This window comes from Sebastes fasciatus, chromosome 8 (genome assembly GCF_043250625.1).
Source record: "Sebastes fasciatus isolate fSebFas1 chromosome 8, fSebFas1.pri, whole genome shotgun sequence".
Lineage (NCBI taxonomy): Eukaryota > Metazoa > Chordata > Actinopteri > Perciformes > Sebastidae > Sebastes > Sebastes fasciatus.
This window is the reverse complement of record NC_133802.1, coordinates 31679919-31695673: the sequence shown is the minus strand read 5'-3', so window position 1 is coordinate 31695673 and position 15755 is coordinate 31679919. Positions and strand designations below refer to the sequence as shown.

General features: G+C 41.2%; 1 protein-coding gene across 18 annotated transcripts in view; it reads right to left on the bottom strand.

Moving 5' to 3' along the window:
• Nucleotides 1–15755, bottom strand: part of kif1b (kinesin family member 1B) — a 77084-nt gene that overhangs the window by 39833 nt on the left and 21496 nt on the right. For 8 of the 18 annotated variants that reach the window (XM_074645073.1, XM_074645076.1, XM_074645086.1 and 5 more), the window contains exons 3-18: nucleotides 14392–14468; nucleotides 14052–14231; nucleotides 13662–13730; nucleotides 13145–13323; nucleotides 11421–11532; nucleotides 10852–10929; nucleotides 10695–10760; nucleotides 10495–10518; nucleotides 10062–10137; nucleotides 9481–9559; nucleotides 8310–8452; nucleotides 7594–7635; nucleotides 4900–5111; nucleotides 3121–3204; nucleotides 2537–2608; nucleotides 459–538 (exon numbers count right to left, since the gene is read on the bottom strand). In XM_074645073.1, the coding sequence (XP_074501174.1) occupies nucleotides 459–538; nucleotides 2537–2608; nucleotides 3121–3204; nucleotides 4900–5111; nucleotides 7594–7635; nucleotides 8310–8452; nucleotides 9481–9559; nucleotides 10062–10137; nucleotides 10495–10518; nucleotides 10695–10760; nucleotides 10852–10929; nucleotides 11421–11532; nucleotides 13145–13323; nucleotides 13662–13730; nucleotides 14052–14231; nucleotides 14392–14468 (1573 nt within the window). The remainder of the gene's footprint in view (nucleotides 1–458; nucleotides 539–2536; nucleotides 2609–3120; nucleotides 3205–4899; nucleotides 5112–7593; nucleotides 7636–8309; nucleotides 8453–9480; nucleotides 9560–10061; nucleotides 10138–10494; nucleotides 10519–10694; nucleotides 10761–10851; nucleotides 10930–11420; nucleotides 11533–13144; nucleotides 13324–13661; nucleotides 13731–14051; nucleotides 14232–14391; nucleotides 14469–15755) is intronic. The other 10 variants (XM_074645084.1, XM_074645085.1, XM_074645091.1 and 7 more) reach the window with 6 other exon arrangements.

The window sequence follows — 15755 nt, the reverse complement described above, 5'->3', positions numbered from 1 at the left end:
TAATCACAGAGGCCATTTTGAGAGAGTGAACACTGCCCTCTCATCCTATTGGCAGCCATTTCGTCAAAAAAGTCAGCGACAGAAGTTAAATGGAACATTTGAACCATCTCTTTTAGGGAGGCAACGACCCTAAAGCACTATAGGTTATTTTTTCTGTGCTTCTGTCATCTCTTATTGTCCCCCCTGAGGCACGACTGTAACAAAATACTAGATACAAGAATAGTCCACTGAGGGGGGGCCAAAAGGACAAAGAGAGGAGGAAAGTAACTTTAGACAGCAAAACTTTTTGTGATCAGTGGCAGATTTTAAGCCAGTTTTCTCTCAGACTCTGTATTTCATTTTTCCTCGTTTGATGTCAAGCAAAGAGGAACCTCACTCAGAGATACAGCCTGGAAGAAATTCAAAACCTTTCCACATCTTCTGCAGCATTTCAGTGTCATCATTCAGGTTCCGGTTACCTTGTAATTCCGTCTTTGATGTAGTAGAGCAGACACTCTGACATGAGAGGATCCTCGTTCAGGTTAACCAGGTGTGGAGTCTACAGATGAAACATAAGAGGTGGACCCGTTTACCACAAAAACATTTCTAGGATTTCACTACTTTCATCTATATTCAGCAGCGCCGAAAGTATACCGACACCAGAATGTTAATCAAGTGGGCATAGTTTCATATCAAACACTGCTGATGACCTGTCAGTGATACATTATGTACAGTACACGAACATGGACACAGTGCTGACACCTCTAGAGTCTGATACACCACTACAAACAATGCTAGCAGCTACTTCGCCAAACCACCAACCTTTTTTGGGGAAAACACCCCATTAAAGTCTGCATAAAGATCACAAGGCTTCTCAACGAAATGCTAACCCACGGAGCGGCGGTGAGTGAAAGGAGAGAAAGAAATGAAAAATGGATGTGAAGGAGAAAAACATAAATTAGCAGCAGAGGAGGGAGGGGGGTCTCAACATGCCTAAAGAAGGATTCATTTCAAAGAGGGAGATTTTCTGAAAACCACAGCTGATCTAGTGACAGCTAGAGCTGAACAGTCAGTGATTAAAAGATAACAAATATCAAATCTTGCTTCTTATGACAAGCGTATAGTAACGCATCTACTAGTCTTTATGTTTCTGTTTCTCTACTGGAAGATGCTGGAGAGGTAAGGAGAGTGAGGGGATGTGTACCATTGCCTGTAATCTAATAAACCTCATGACAGCGCTAATAAGCAGCTAAAGGAAAAGTTTGAATAATCTACTCAGAGCCAAGTTTTATATTTAGGGCTGTCAATTGATTAAAATATCTAATCGCGATTAATCGCATGATTGTCCATAGTTAATCGCGATAAATCGCAAATTAATAGCACATTTTGTTCAAAATGTACCTTAAAGGGAGATTTGTCAAGTATTTAATACTCTTATCAACATGGGAGAGGACAAATATGTTTTCTTTATGCAAATGTATGTATATATTTATTATTGGAAGTCAATTAACAACACAAAACAATGACAGATATTGTCCAGAAACCCTCACAGGTACTGCATTTAGCATAAAAAAATATGCTCAAATCATAACATGGCAAACTGCAGCCCAACAGGCAACAACAGCTGTCAGTGTGTCAGTGTGCTGACTTGACTATGACTTGCCCCAAACTGCATGTGATTATCATAAAGTGGGCATGTCTGTAAAGGGGAGACTCGTGGGTACTCATAGAACCCATTTTCACTCACATATCTTGAGGTCAGAGGTCAAGGGACCCCTTTGAAAAAGGTCATGCCAGTTTCACCTCACCAAAATTTAGTGCAAGTTTGGAGCGTTATTTAGCCTCCTTTGCCGTATGCCATTATGACATGTTTTCTAGTTTCATATGATACCAGTATCTTCACTCTGGCTTTAAAACTGAGCCCGCTGCAACCTAAAAATTGCAAGTTGCATGCATTAATGCGTTAAAGAAATAGAAAAAAACACCTTACTATTGCGGTAACTTTGACAGCCCTAATTATATTCAAAGATAAACCTCGATTCAAGTGTCAAATTTAACTTCAAAGAAGCTTGATACACAAGATCATGTATATTTGACTCAAACATGGAGGGGGGAAATTAACTGTAGATGCTCTGCACAGTAGTTACACAAAATGCAGATCTGTGCAACAGTAATCATGAGGAGAACTCATGGAAATGAGCCATGAGTTAAATCACAACTAAATCTAGTGTGGGGAAGGTGCTTTTCTGTCTTCTAATTTAATCAAACAAACCTTCTTGGTGGGAAAATCAAGCTGCTCATCAAATAGGTTTTCATGGCTAAGCTGAGTATGTGAAGGGAGCAAATAACAGAGTGGAAAAAACAGACAGAACGATGAAGTGAGTAGATGAGAAAAAAAACAGTGACGGTACAGGGAGGGTGCTCATGGAAAAAAAGATAACATGGGAAACAGAAGTGAGGAAGTGATGGTGGAAGGGTGTGCATCACCACACCACCACCCATGGGAGATTTGACATAGTCCTCCGCCATCAATGCTTTTGTCTCATGTCTGCTCTACCTTTTTAGGAGAGAAGACCCCCAAAGTGCCTCCATCTTCACGGATTGCCACTCCCATCTCTGCAAGCAAAGCCTCCCTGTAGTGAAGGAAAAAAAAAACATATGTCAGGCTCAGGAATAACACTCAAAATACAGCATGTTGCACATATTTCTCTTGCAAAGACTTTTTCTTACGCAAAGACAGAGCATTTGTGTTGATAAGAGAAAAGAGGATGAGAAGTGATTTGTGGAATGACAACAGGCAGAGAGCGGCACCAGTGAGACTCACTCGGTGGACAGACGGTAACATAGCTGATGTCTGCGGCCACAGATGAGTGGATAAAGAGGGAGAAAAATGGTGCGAGAGGGATGTTTGTGCATCAGAGTGTGACGACAGAGAGACGGGGGAAATGGACGGAATCAGTGCAGAGAGGAAATGAGACAGATAGGTGAAGAAAGTGAGACAGACAGCACACTGAGACGGAGCTATGGGTGGGGTCGTCTAGCGCTGACAGGACACAGACGAATTGAAGGAGGGGTGGAGGCGCACGTATGACACACATCTCCCCCACTTGAGAGATAGATAGAGGTGGAAAAAGCCAGTACTTGCCTCTCCATGCGAATTGCCTCCGTCTTTCGCAGTTTCTCTTCCCAGGTTTCATTGAGCTCGGCAATGATCTTTTCTGATTCCTGAACACCAGAGACAAAGTGTGAGGAAAACATATCCAGCTTAATGTCATCTTAACTATTAGCAGCGCAGTAGTAAGAGTGTATTTAGCTCAGTAACAATAGGGTGCTCCAGGGAGGACGCATTTTTGTAGGCCAACCAGGAAGTTAGCAGGGATCCCTCGACAAAAAGCCAATGGGATTGTTCCATTGGGATTTGGATTATTGCAGAAAATAAACTCAGTGACAAACACACATTCATAATACTTTTTGTCCAGCAAGATAATTTTCACCACATCTATGATTTTTGAAGTGTGAATGCAATCGCCAGAAGTAAAAAGCTAACATTAGGCTATAAACGAACTACACCACTGTCGCATGTATACACAACGAGGCCGTAAAGGAGGACGAGTCGGCGTGATGACGTTTAGTAGTCTCATTTAACCACTTGTTAGCAACCGCCTTCTTTAAGACACATAAAGGCTTCAAAATTCACGAGTGGGATATGCACTCACGTATTTTATATTGTGGAACAAAATGTTAAAATCTCTTTATTTCAGGCATCTAACTAAAAACCCATTGACTTCCAGACGGGGGAACCGGAAGTGCTAACATGCTAACTCATTTCCGGGTTTTAGGACTCTCTCCTGTAGCGCTCTACAGGGCACACACAGTCTGGATTTAAGTTGTTATACAAGAGACAAACATGCTTTCTTGGTCAAGTTCATATCCTTCCCTTCATTAAAGAAAGTTTTGAGTCAGGCATAACAGAGAGGGGCAGGGTAACATACTGATGTAATATTATGGCAATTATACCATAACTTTAGGAGTTTCCCCTCTGATAATGTCTCTTAAAGCTCCAGTAAAGCTGTTGTTCATCTTTTAAATGCAGTGAGGTGCTGTTCTTCTGGGTATTGATATATTCTGTCACATTTGTAACTTTAGTTTAACATCATAATGAATTAATGAATGAATAAAATCTTTGTTTGTGTATCACTAACATAGCTTCAAGGATCAAAGAATGTGGTTATTATGCTCCTCACTACTACAAGCCAATAAGACTGGATCTATTTTTGGTTCGATTTCCTCCGTATCTGCGTCGGCGCTTGACATCACTGGATGACGGACAGGCTGGTCACCATGGTTGCCATGGAAACTGCAGCTCCTCACGGACGGCTGTTGCAATGCAATGTGCTCCGTTATCAACAGAATGAGAGGGTCTACTGGGTGTGTGAGAGATGTGAAGCTCAGAGGCCACATGAGGACGTTAATGAAAAACACGTTGTGTGTGGGCTAAAATTAAACATCTTGACATTAACACGAGAGCTTCTAATCTACTGAACAAACATCACACTGTGTGCTGTGTGAGGCTTTTATTTTGGGTTGATAGGATTTTCTATTCACAGGTATTTCAGTGTTTTTGAAAGATGCACCTTCTACAGTTACTATAGTATATAACTTTAAATACAGCCCTTATCTACTGAGGTATCTTTTCATATATTTAATAAAAGTGACATTTTCTTATGAAATGTGACAATTATTGATATATTTTTATTAACAATTGTAGTATGCTTGGCATGGACTTTGTAACTTTGCAGACCTTTTACATGCACAAAATATTATATAACACACTAAAGGAAAGGGAAAACATAAAGAATAATAGGTCCTCTTTAACATAAGTGTGATTTGACTGCTGCGGTCTACACGGGCCATCTTTACCTTGAGTCTTTCGATAGCCTCCTCTCCTCCAGGGGTGGACATGATGCGCTCCTGGATGCTGGTGACCGACTGGAGGCCCCCCTGGCTGCACAGTGTGCCAGAGGATGGAGAAGCTGTCAGGGAACCAATAGGGGCTGTGGAGAAATGGCCAGGGCGTTGGTTCTCTGAGGCTATCAAGTATCTATGCTTATTGTTCTGAATGTCTTTGAGGTCTGAGCCAACAGCAGAGAGAGAAAGAGGGAGAGAGAGAGAAAGAGCAGGACACAGAGAGAGAAAGGTGGGATAGGCCCAGGGCAGGAGAGGGGGAATAAAACACATAAAATGGAGGAACCAAATAGGAGAAGAAGGAAAGAGATGGGGAAAGAGAAAGGACAAAGGGGAAGGAAGACCAATGTAAGACACACGTTTCACGTCAAAGGGTTAAGACAAACCAGAATAATGGTCAGCTACAGAGAGAAGCAGTTTTCATCCAGGTGGTTTACAACAGTCGACTCTTCAACTCTCAGAGAAAACACATTAAACTTCAGCTTGTCCTCTATTAGAGAGTTTCCAGAGGGCTGTTTTTACGTGGGCCTGAATTACAGTGCAGAGCAATTAACTCTTGAGCACTTAATTTATAGTATGTTCAGTTCTGAGGAACAGGGCGATGTGACTAATTTTTTATTTTTTGCCTTTGTCTTGAACGAGAACACACACTGTATGAAAACTGCCATCAGTGTCTCAACTACAGGATGGGAGGGGGATGGAGACTGTAAGAGGGTCCAGAGGGAGGACAGATGAGAGTCATTGACACATGCTGCCAAAGTTCAGCCTGCAGTCGAGTAGTTTGATTCACCGCACACACACACACACACACACACACGCCGTGCACTCACACATCCACCATAACGGAGCCACGGCAGCCTCACTAAAGGTCAGGCAGCTCATGTCAATATAATAGCCAACAACAGACTGTGCCTTCTAAGAACTAAATAAATAAACAAAAAGCCCAATAAAAGTAGAGTTTAAATGATTTGGGAAGTGCTGATATTTCTGTCCAGTTGACACTGGCAGTATAGGAAGGGCTGGGCGATATGGCCTAAAACTTCTATCTCAATATAGGTCATTTCATATCTCGATAACGATATATATATAACAAAATAGCATGTTTTCTGGTAATTCAATAAATAAATAGTCTATATGGAATAACCACATGGTAAAGCAGATTTCTGTATACTCCTGTGTGAATTAAATACTTGACAAATTAAAAGTACGGAGTATTTTCACATGTAATTTAAGAACTTTCAAGTGAAATTATAGAGGAAAAAAATTAATGAATATTTCCACCTATACACTGACTGTGTTTACATGCAAGCACACAAATACAGAGTAATCAGATAAGATAATAGTTTGATTTTAACTACAGTGGGGTATTCCCATAAGCAGATACTTATCAGTTCAGATTTTCAGAGAAACTTGAGTTAGTATGTGCTTATTGTTATCAACGTAGACAAAGTAATTGTGTATCCTGTAGTAGGGCTGCACGGTTTTGAAAAAAAATCTAATTGTGATTATTTTGACTGATATTGCAATTGTGATATGATTTGCGATTTTAGAGGGAATGATCATTTTTACATAATTATTCTCATTTTCATTGAAAAACATTATTAAAAATCACATTATGGTGCGATTTTTTGGGGGATCTGTACCAAACAAATATGTTTTCTAGAATATGATGTGTAGGCCAGGACATCTCTGCAAGAATATATTTAATTTAAAATGGTATTTTGACACTCATTTTGCCTTTAACAAATATTGCGATTTCCTTAAAATTTTGATTAATTGTGCCGCCCTAATCATGATATCTCAATATATGATTTAATCAGGATACGATTCCATTGAAAGACGATATGTTATCATATTGAATTATCACCCAGCCCTAAATATAGGCGTTTCATATTCCAGAAAAATAGGGAATGCATCAACCCTAGCACCGAGCTAGTAAACTTATGGTTAAAACATTTACATAGATTATTAGCGCAAAAGGGCAAGAAGGAGGAGAAATTAGGGATTTCTGAGACTACAGCAGAAGGCACACAAGCAAACTAACTATCCAATACTATCATAACACGTCAAGCTAGCCAACTACCTCTGTATACATACAGTACACCTCTGGTGTGGCTACTTAGAAATGTAAAATCATGCACCTTTCCATCTGTAGCTCTGAGCCTCAGTTTGAGAACTGAGAAGTGCCATTCTAAAGATTAGAGCAGTGTCAGCTGCGGCAGATGGTTAGTAGGCAGGAAAAAAAATAAAAAGCAGAAAGACCACCGTCAAGAAAAGGAAGCTTGAGGAAGTGAGTCAAAGACAGACATGGTAAGGAAATGGTGTGGGTGCCTCGGGGGGTGGGGGAAGACAGACAAGCTATTCTAAGACTAATGTTTCTAAAATGGATATTCCAAAAGTAACTTGTGATCCAGTTGGTTGGAGCCTGCAAATAGCCACCTCACCGCCATCATTCAAGCGCAAAGCATGCTAACCTAGCGGCATGCTAACCCTCGCCAGATCAGCACACCTATGGAAGCCTAGAGTCTCCTTCTATTATTGCTTTTTTTAGCATTTACATGCAAAGCTGGTAGCAGATTATACAAGTAATGCATAAGCAATGTTAGCTATTATTAATTGATAATTCACGACTACCACACGTATACACACATTTGACTCCACTTCCTGGGCAATCATCCCCCATAGGATCGACTGAGGGGAAGCAGGAAAAGATGAGAAGGGTCAGAGGTCAGCACCAGTAGAATGGGAGGAAAAGGTTACAGACATTTCTTAGTGATGAGAACCGTAACGAGAATGAGAAGAAACAGAATGGAATGACTTGTTAAGAGCTGTGTCATTAGGCATGATCTAAGCAGGCATTAGCAAGTGGAGAGGTTATTAATCAGTTCAGATATTAGAAGTTATTAATGGGTGTATTATGTCTCTAATTCACTAGGCTATGAGCCATTACTCTTGTGTACAACAAATGGAGCGTGACAGTTTAATGCAGCTTTAAACTACCGTTTGTGATGTCAGTCACAATCAGCCAAATATGTTATATTTTCATTAAATGATTTGTAATTATATAGTATGCAACCTTAAAAATTCTAAGACTGTTCTATAGTACAAAATATACATTTTACTCGGTAAAGAAGGCATAATAAACCAGGATTGCATCGTGGTAAAAAAGCCATTAGAAGTCCTTTTAGTTGTGTACTAGACATAAATACAGGCACAGCGATGAAAACAAAGTTGGATGACTGAAAGAAACAGGACAGTGAAGTAGAAAGAAGATGTTGCCAGCGTGTGGTAGCCCCTAAGAGAGAAGGTAGAAGCTGTGTGGCTGCAGATACTGCATGTTGCCGCTGTGATAGCGTTAAACTCACTGTCGAGGATGTCTCCCAGGCCCTGGGCACGGAGCAGCTCCTTCAGTCGAGCCACTTCATCCTTCAGGTCACGCACCAGCTTGTTGTTGGGATCCTCATTGATGATAGCATTGCATTTGATGTTCTTAGCTCGGTCAGCATAGCTAAAAAAAAAAAATCGGAATAGTGATAAGCTTTATTTTTAGTTAAAGCTTTGTTAAAGCAAAATTTGTTGAAATTCTAATTACATCCCGACAGCAATCATAAGCCAGTCCAATCATTTCATTGGGCCCGAATGTAATGATTGGACGGGCTACCTACCTGCGCACACTCTGCCTGTGCACTCACTGCGTGTCCACAAGCTGCTAGCTTCACAGTTGTTGAGTACTAACAATAGCAATGTTCGTCTTTTACGTTCGTAATGATAATTTTACGGGAGTGGCTTTGGAGGGAGGACTGACGGGACGGACTGTCAGTGTTGCCGACTTGGCGACTTTCTCGCTAGATTTAGAGACTTTTGGAGCTAGTGCTACTAGCTTCTTTCATTGGAAAAGAGTGGGTTTTTCAGTTGGATATTTTTTTTAAATCTAGCGTACCCTTTCTGGTTTTTCAAGATTACCAACCCTAGCTTTAAAAATTAAATGCAAACAACTAATTAGAATGACTTTCAGGGATGCACCGATTTATCGGCTGAACGTCAGTATCGGCCGATTTTCACCTCGTGGATTGCAATCTGCCTATTGTCAAATAAGGTGACATTCCCCAAAGGCAGTGGCCGATTTGCATTCATTTTGTGCCGGCTAACTCTTGTGTTGTTAGCTGCTGATTTAATTACATTTAATTTATGTTTCACAAAATGTTTTTGTTGGACTAGGTAATAAAGTCCTCTGATTGGTGGTTCTAGGTGGTGGTGGTGACCTAGGTGGTTGATTACAGGCTAAGGGGCTTTTGAAACAGTTATTTTTTCATGTGAAAGAAGGTTATTTTAAAGCTTGTTTCATAAATTTGTATGATTTAATTCGTGCTCATTCAAGATATGAATGAAGGGCTACTTTAAGAGCGTAGACAGTTTATTTGATTGTTCTATAATGAAGATGTCTTTGTTTCCCCCGACAAGCAAACAATCGGTATTGGTATTGGCCCATCATTTTACAATCGGCGCACCCCTAATGATTTTGTAAGTTAACCTTACCGGAGCGTGCTGAGAGTTTCATCATAGTTGATATCTGCAGGACTGAGGGCAGCAACCATGGCTGTTCTTGAGTTTCCACCTGATAACAAAAAGACCAGTAAAAAGAAGGAAATTATGCATGTGGGTAAAAGGCCATTTTTCACAACCCTCTCTTTGTGTACCAAAACGAGAATTATTTCAAAATACAACCTGATTTCAACTGCACTCTAAGGCACCAATGCTCAGCACAGAAGAAAACACCGCCACAGCAAAAATGAGTGCTGAATAGTAATTCCACTAATGTAAAACTTCTGTCTCATTAGACTAAACAGCAACATGTGTGCTAAGATTGAAGATACACTGAGCCAAGGAGATGGGCGTGCTTGTCTAGTTAGGTTGAAATACAGTCTGCTGACAGTGTTCTTCTTAAATTGGCAGAGTAATGTACACTAGCTCAAGTCATTTTTTTACCCCCACTTCATCTTACAGGATACAGATGGTTCATTTTTTTTGCTGTCCAGGAATAAGATTTCTGCTCCACAGTTTACAGACATAAATTCCACCGGTGAAGGATATTTATCAGGTGATATTAATGTTCATACCGAGGTTCTCCCTCAGCAGCCATGTCAGAACAGAGTCTCTGTACGGGATGAAGTCAGTCTTCTTCTTCTTCTTGCTCTGCAGTAAACAAACATTAAGTTGGCAGGTAGAAAAAAAACAGACAGCTGATATTTCTGTTTTAACACGGAAAATTAGAGATGGCAGTTAAGACTGAACAATATTATGATGTACCATGACAAACACCTCATATGTAATGGACAGGAGGTCGGGTAAAATGGGTAGAGGCCTGATTTGATTAGTTTTTTGCTCTAGCGCGGGGATCGTGGTGCCTAAAAGCACAGCCCTTGATGAAACGCTTAATAAAATGGCGGTGACAGAACACTATGTGCAGCATTGCGCATGGCAAAAGGCCGTCAAATCTGCCTCATGGGAGGAAATCGAGAGGTTGGTGGTTGAGCTGTCAAAGGTTTTTACCTTGCTGGTACAGTTATCCTGTGTCTGCAAGCATTACAAGGACGAAAGAAGAGAAAAAGAGAAGGGCAGTGGTTACAGCATGCCAGGCTACAAACATTCATTTGAGAAGACAGGGTCAAGTTGTAGAGGGTAAGAGAAAAGGCTGGAAAGGAGGAGAGAGAAAAGACAGAAATAAACAGAGAGAGACATAAAACACTCACCACTTCAGCCAAGGCGGAGATAACCTTTCCTAACGTGGTGAGGGATTTGTTGATGTTTGCTCCTTCCTGCAAACATAGATGAAAAAGAATATATTATTTATGACCCATCAGGGTAATATTAGTTTGCTAATGCTGTCTGTGATAATGGGAGTCTTACCTTTAGCCTGGTGCCCGTAGCTCCAGTGGAATCTGCTCGTTCGCTCCCTGCCAAGTCTACCAGGCTAATTTTACTGACCTGAAGAGGGAGTAAATGCATTTTAGATGCATCATGAATAATTTAATGATAAACTGAGAGAAGATGAGAATATTACTGAAACAATGACAGCATTAAATACCAAATATAAAGTGCATTATGTTTTAAAAAAACTGTTAAAATAGTTTAAAAAAAACATTACTGTCAAGTGAGATGCAGCAAGGCAGTACAATCTGATAGAGTGGCTAAACACAATGGGCATTGTGTTTACAATAACACAGCGGTCTTTGTCTCTGCCGCAGTCAGAGGAAATGCTAAAAGTCAAATGTAAAATGGCGATCACCACCGTCTAGGAGACATCTTAGCCGCAATCAAAAGGAGCAAACTATATAAATGGGCTGCAAGTTAAAAAAAAAAACTTGAAGAAATGCACTCCCAACAGCACGGGATCAGAGTCAGTAATAAGTAATAAACATGGTTAAGTGTGAATAATGAATGATCTAATTTAAGAATCAGAGGATGTCTCCTCTGACCTTTTCTGTGGAGAGATCTGTTTCGCTGTCGTGTTTCTTCTGTGTGAAGACGATGGTGAAAACAGCGTGGGACCTGCTGCTGGTCTCATTCATGTTGGTGGCAGCAACAGTTCTGTAAAATAAAAAAAATAAATACAAAACAATATGGATGGAACTAATTTTTTTCTGAGCACTTTAATCCCTTTTAAATTATTCAGTATTATTAATACTAAATTCACGGCATTGGCTATTACCGGCGCTATCGTCGCTGGGTTTTACGCCTATTAGAGGGAATTGAGTCTGAGAGGGATTACTTTGTATGGCGGAGGTGGATAATACTATGAGGCAGCAAACACAAATACACAAGGCGCAGTCAGAAGGACGGTCACAGGGGGAGATACGGGCTTTTCACGGCATGTTCCAGAAATAAGCCCTCTGAGTCAGCACAGGAAGATTAAGGCAGAGTTCACTCCTCCCCACAGGAGCTCTCGTGACACACACACACACACACACATACAGAGTAAAAGTGAAACGCACACATATACATCACATGCACTAATTTGAATGAGAAATACTCACTTCTTGTTCTGGTCTCCCGAATATAACTAGCTGTTCCTTGAACAACACTGACGATCAAGCTATAAAAATCTATGTAATAGGGAACATTTCCTGTTTCCAAATTATTGTGATCTTGCTGGCAATTTTCAGTTTTAAAGGTGCGGTGTGTAGGATTTGGCGGCATCTAGTGGTGTGGTTGCAGGTTGCAACCAACTGAGTACCCCTCTGCTCACTCCTCCCTTTCCAGGACTACGTGAGCCGCTGAGTGCAAACCCGTGGTAACACTCTCGCTATAATCAGTGATTGGTTTGTCGATTCTGTGCTACTGTAGAAACATGGCGGAGCAACATGTCGGACTCCAGTAAGAGGACCCACTCCCTATGTCGATATGAAGGGCTCATTTTAAGCTAACGAAAACACAACTACACTAAAACGCTGTTTAAAATAAAAACGATCTCCGTCCAGACGAGGGTTTTAGGGCTATTTCAGAATTAATCTCCGTCCATACTACCACACCTGAAAACACATATCACCTGACCATTCACGTACACTGGTCATGCGTATGCCGGTGTAAACAGGAAGCAGCGCAGGACATGGGAATTGATGTAAAGCACTCAAATAGTAGCTTGCCTCCTGCGCATGTAGGCAGTAGTAGGTAGCATGCACAACAGCTGCTAACATAGACAACACGGTCAGCAACGCTTGTAACTCGTTATCCATGTTGAAATGATCCGCTGTTGGTTGAGGCTGATGCCGGAGAAGGTTCACGTGATGAGGCGTGATGAATCAGGGAAGAACGCGTCATGAATGATAAGATAAGATTCAATCAAGAAGCGAACGTGGGCGTCTGTGTCATCGTTTTCAAAGGTCTCCGTTTCTGTCTGTCCAGACTCAAATGCAACCCGAAGTTTTAAAACTAAAACGGGGTCAAAAAACGCCGGAGTAGTGTGGACGCTAGGAATAAACGATGCAAAAGTTATACGTTTTGAAACGAAAACGTATCAGTGTGGATGTAGCCGTAGTTTCAGGTGATTATACACCAATGACCCCTCGAAATGCTACACACTGTTCCTTTTATTAACTCATTGCTCTGAGGATGTGACATATCACATCATCACAGCTATCACCACCACTATCGTTCCCCCTCCCTTCCCATGATGGCAGCATGATCTCGGTGCTCGGCTCACCTGGCCTTGTTGCCCGCATCCATCAGGTCAGCGATGTCTGTGTAGGAGGTGACGGCTAACTTGGACAGGTCCTCCACGTAGGGACCCAGCAGCGGATGCTCTCGCACTCGTAAATTCCCTTTGTTCTTGGGGTTTAGCAAATCTCGCACCCGCTCGCAGTAGATCTCCATGTAACTGACCTGGAAACAATTGCAAAAGTAATTGGTTCAGGTGCCGCAAGTGCAACATCATAAAGCAGTAAATTAAGTTGATTAATTGTAATAGTTGCTCCACATCAGAATCAATTGCTGTTCTGAAATTGTCTTCTGTTTTACAGTTTGAGGAACAAGTGTATAATTCAACTAAATCAACCCGGCATCTTTGAAGGTTCAGCCAATGCGTGAGTGATGTCTTACTAAAACCAGATATACTGTTAGGAGAAGGCTAGGAATGGTTCATTAGAGACAAGCCGACACAAGAGTCAGAGGCAGGGGATGAGAACAGGGATTACAGATGACAAAGCAAGTCTGGGACTCACCTCTACTGAGTAGGAGAGCTTCTCTTTGTTGTTGTCTTCATTGATTTTCTCAAATAGATCTTCACAGAGCTGAGAGGCAGAGAAAGAAGATGTTTAGTGCAAATTAACAGCATGTGGGAGGTGAAAGGGAGGAGGAATAGGAAGAGAGATCTGAGGGCCAACACATAAACAAGATAATAACAAACAACTTATTTGTATATATAGGAAATCATTTAGCAATAAAACATCAGACCAGCACGTCACATGGTTCTCACAGAACAGAGTTGAGTACTTGAACCTGTAGAAATGAGTGCATAATCTTTTTCTTCTTCGATAGCCCTCGGGCAAAGTTTCTTAACATCTGCTGCTATGCAATTCAGTTAAATCAGAAAGATGTATTGTAGAACAAACCATGGGAATGATTCCTTCCTGTCCCTCCTCCTGCTTGCCCATCATGGTGTAGGATTTGCCGGATCCCGTCTGGCCATAAGCAAAGATGCAGACGTTGTAGCCCTCAAAGGCATGCGCCAGCATTTCCTTGCCAATATCATTGAACACAAGGTTCTGTGATGCAAAGCTGGGGTCTTCCGGCTGTGGGAAAAGACAGAGAGAGGACTTAAAATGTATAGAATTTCAATTAACTTGTGTGGTATTTCAAATTGACTTTGTAATTCTATATAGATTTTTTTAAATCTCCCTTCTTATTGGTCATTACACTGGACTATGGAACAGAGAAAATGTTCAAACTCACCGTGGTGTGCGACCAGTAGGAGTAATCAAAACTGAAGGTCTTTGCTGGTTCCTTTGGGGCTTTGGGGTTGAGAATAGCTGTGAGGGGGAAGAACAAAATTAGTAATGTGGTTAATAACATCTAGTTTCAATGTGAATATGAGACAACAACTACTTCCATGTTCTTGAAGTTTCATCTTGAAGTCTAACTGAAGTTAATTCATTTATGATACATAGGGATGTTAATAATGAACCGTTTAACAGACATTAAGCATTTTAACCGATTAACCCTATCGGTTAAAACAGTTAAAAGAAATATTAATAATTAATTAAAAAGCTGAGCGGCTCAGAGGAGCAGCTTGTCACTTTAAGGAGAAAAGCTTGTCCACCTCACTTTATCTCACTCTTAAACTAGTTCGGGGGGTTGTTGCAACATCTACCCAAACTCCCATCCCTCATTTAAAGAGATTATTCGTGATTTTCTTCTGATCCTTCTCAAAAAACACATTTCAGTTTTGCAAAAAAAAACTCTAAATGTACCCTTATTAACATACTATTTATTTTTATCCTGGTTGGCAAACAGTGGGTCTCCAAAGATCCTGTTCTTCAAATCAGAGCACTAACAGTGATATATTTGGAACTGAAAGTCACATGAACCAGTGGCGGACTATGAGCCATTGGCTTTTTTGAGAACTGCAACTGTTGTGTCAACCTTTGCCAAACCCGCTAGCTTTTAATCACGGTCTTAATTCATCGCATGCATAGAAAACACAGAAAAACAACACAGAGTTTAAATAATAACACATGTAGCCTACTCTCCCTCTACCACCTTCACCTGCTGTGTCTGCGAAGGGCATGATGACACAACATTTTCTGCACTACCCAGCCATTCCCTATGGCCACACAGGCATTTCTTAATGAACAAGAATCTGCAGCCATGCCCGGCATGTCATCCCTCTCAACCATGCTTGCTGGGACCCCTGGGACTAGTGTTCAAGCTTTCCACACCCTGCACTCGATATGTGACGCAGAGAGGGGAGGAGATTAAGCAAATTACTGTAGGCTATTTGTAGGTATCCGTAACCCCAGTTGTTCCTCAAATCCCGCTCTTAAACAAAATGCGCTTTTATTGACTAAAGCTGTCTTTCATCAGGGGCCAGTGCAGAGAGTTCACTCAGGCTATACAGACAAACGCATACCTCCACCGTACAGTACAGAGGAGGGAGGTGAAGAGGAGGGAGCGTCTAAGAGAAAAAGGGTTTGAGGGGCTAACGGGTGTGCTCAAGGGCCTAGCAACAATCCAAACAGAGCAACAATAGAAACCACAGGCAGAGTGAAAGGAAAAACTGTGAATCTGCAACAATATAAACTATGTATTTAGTGCAT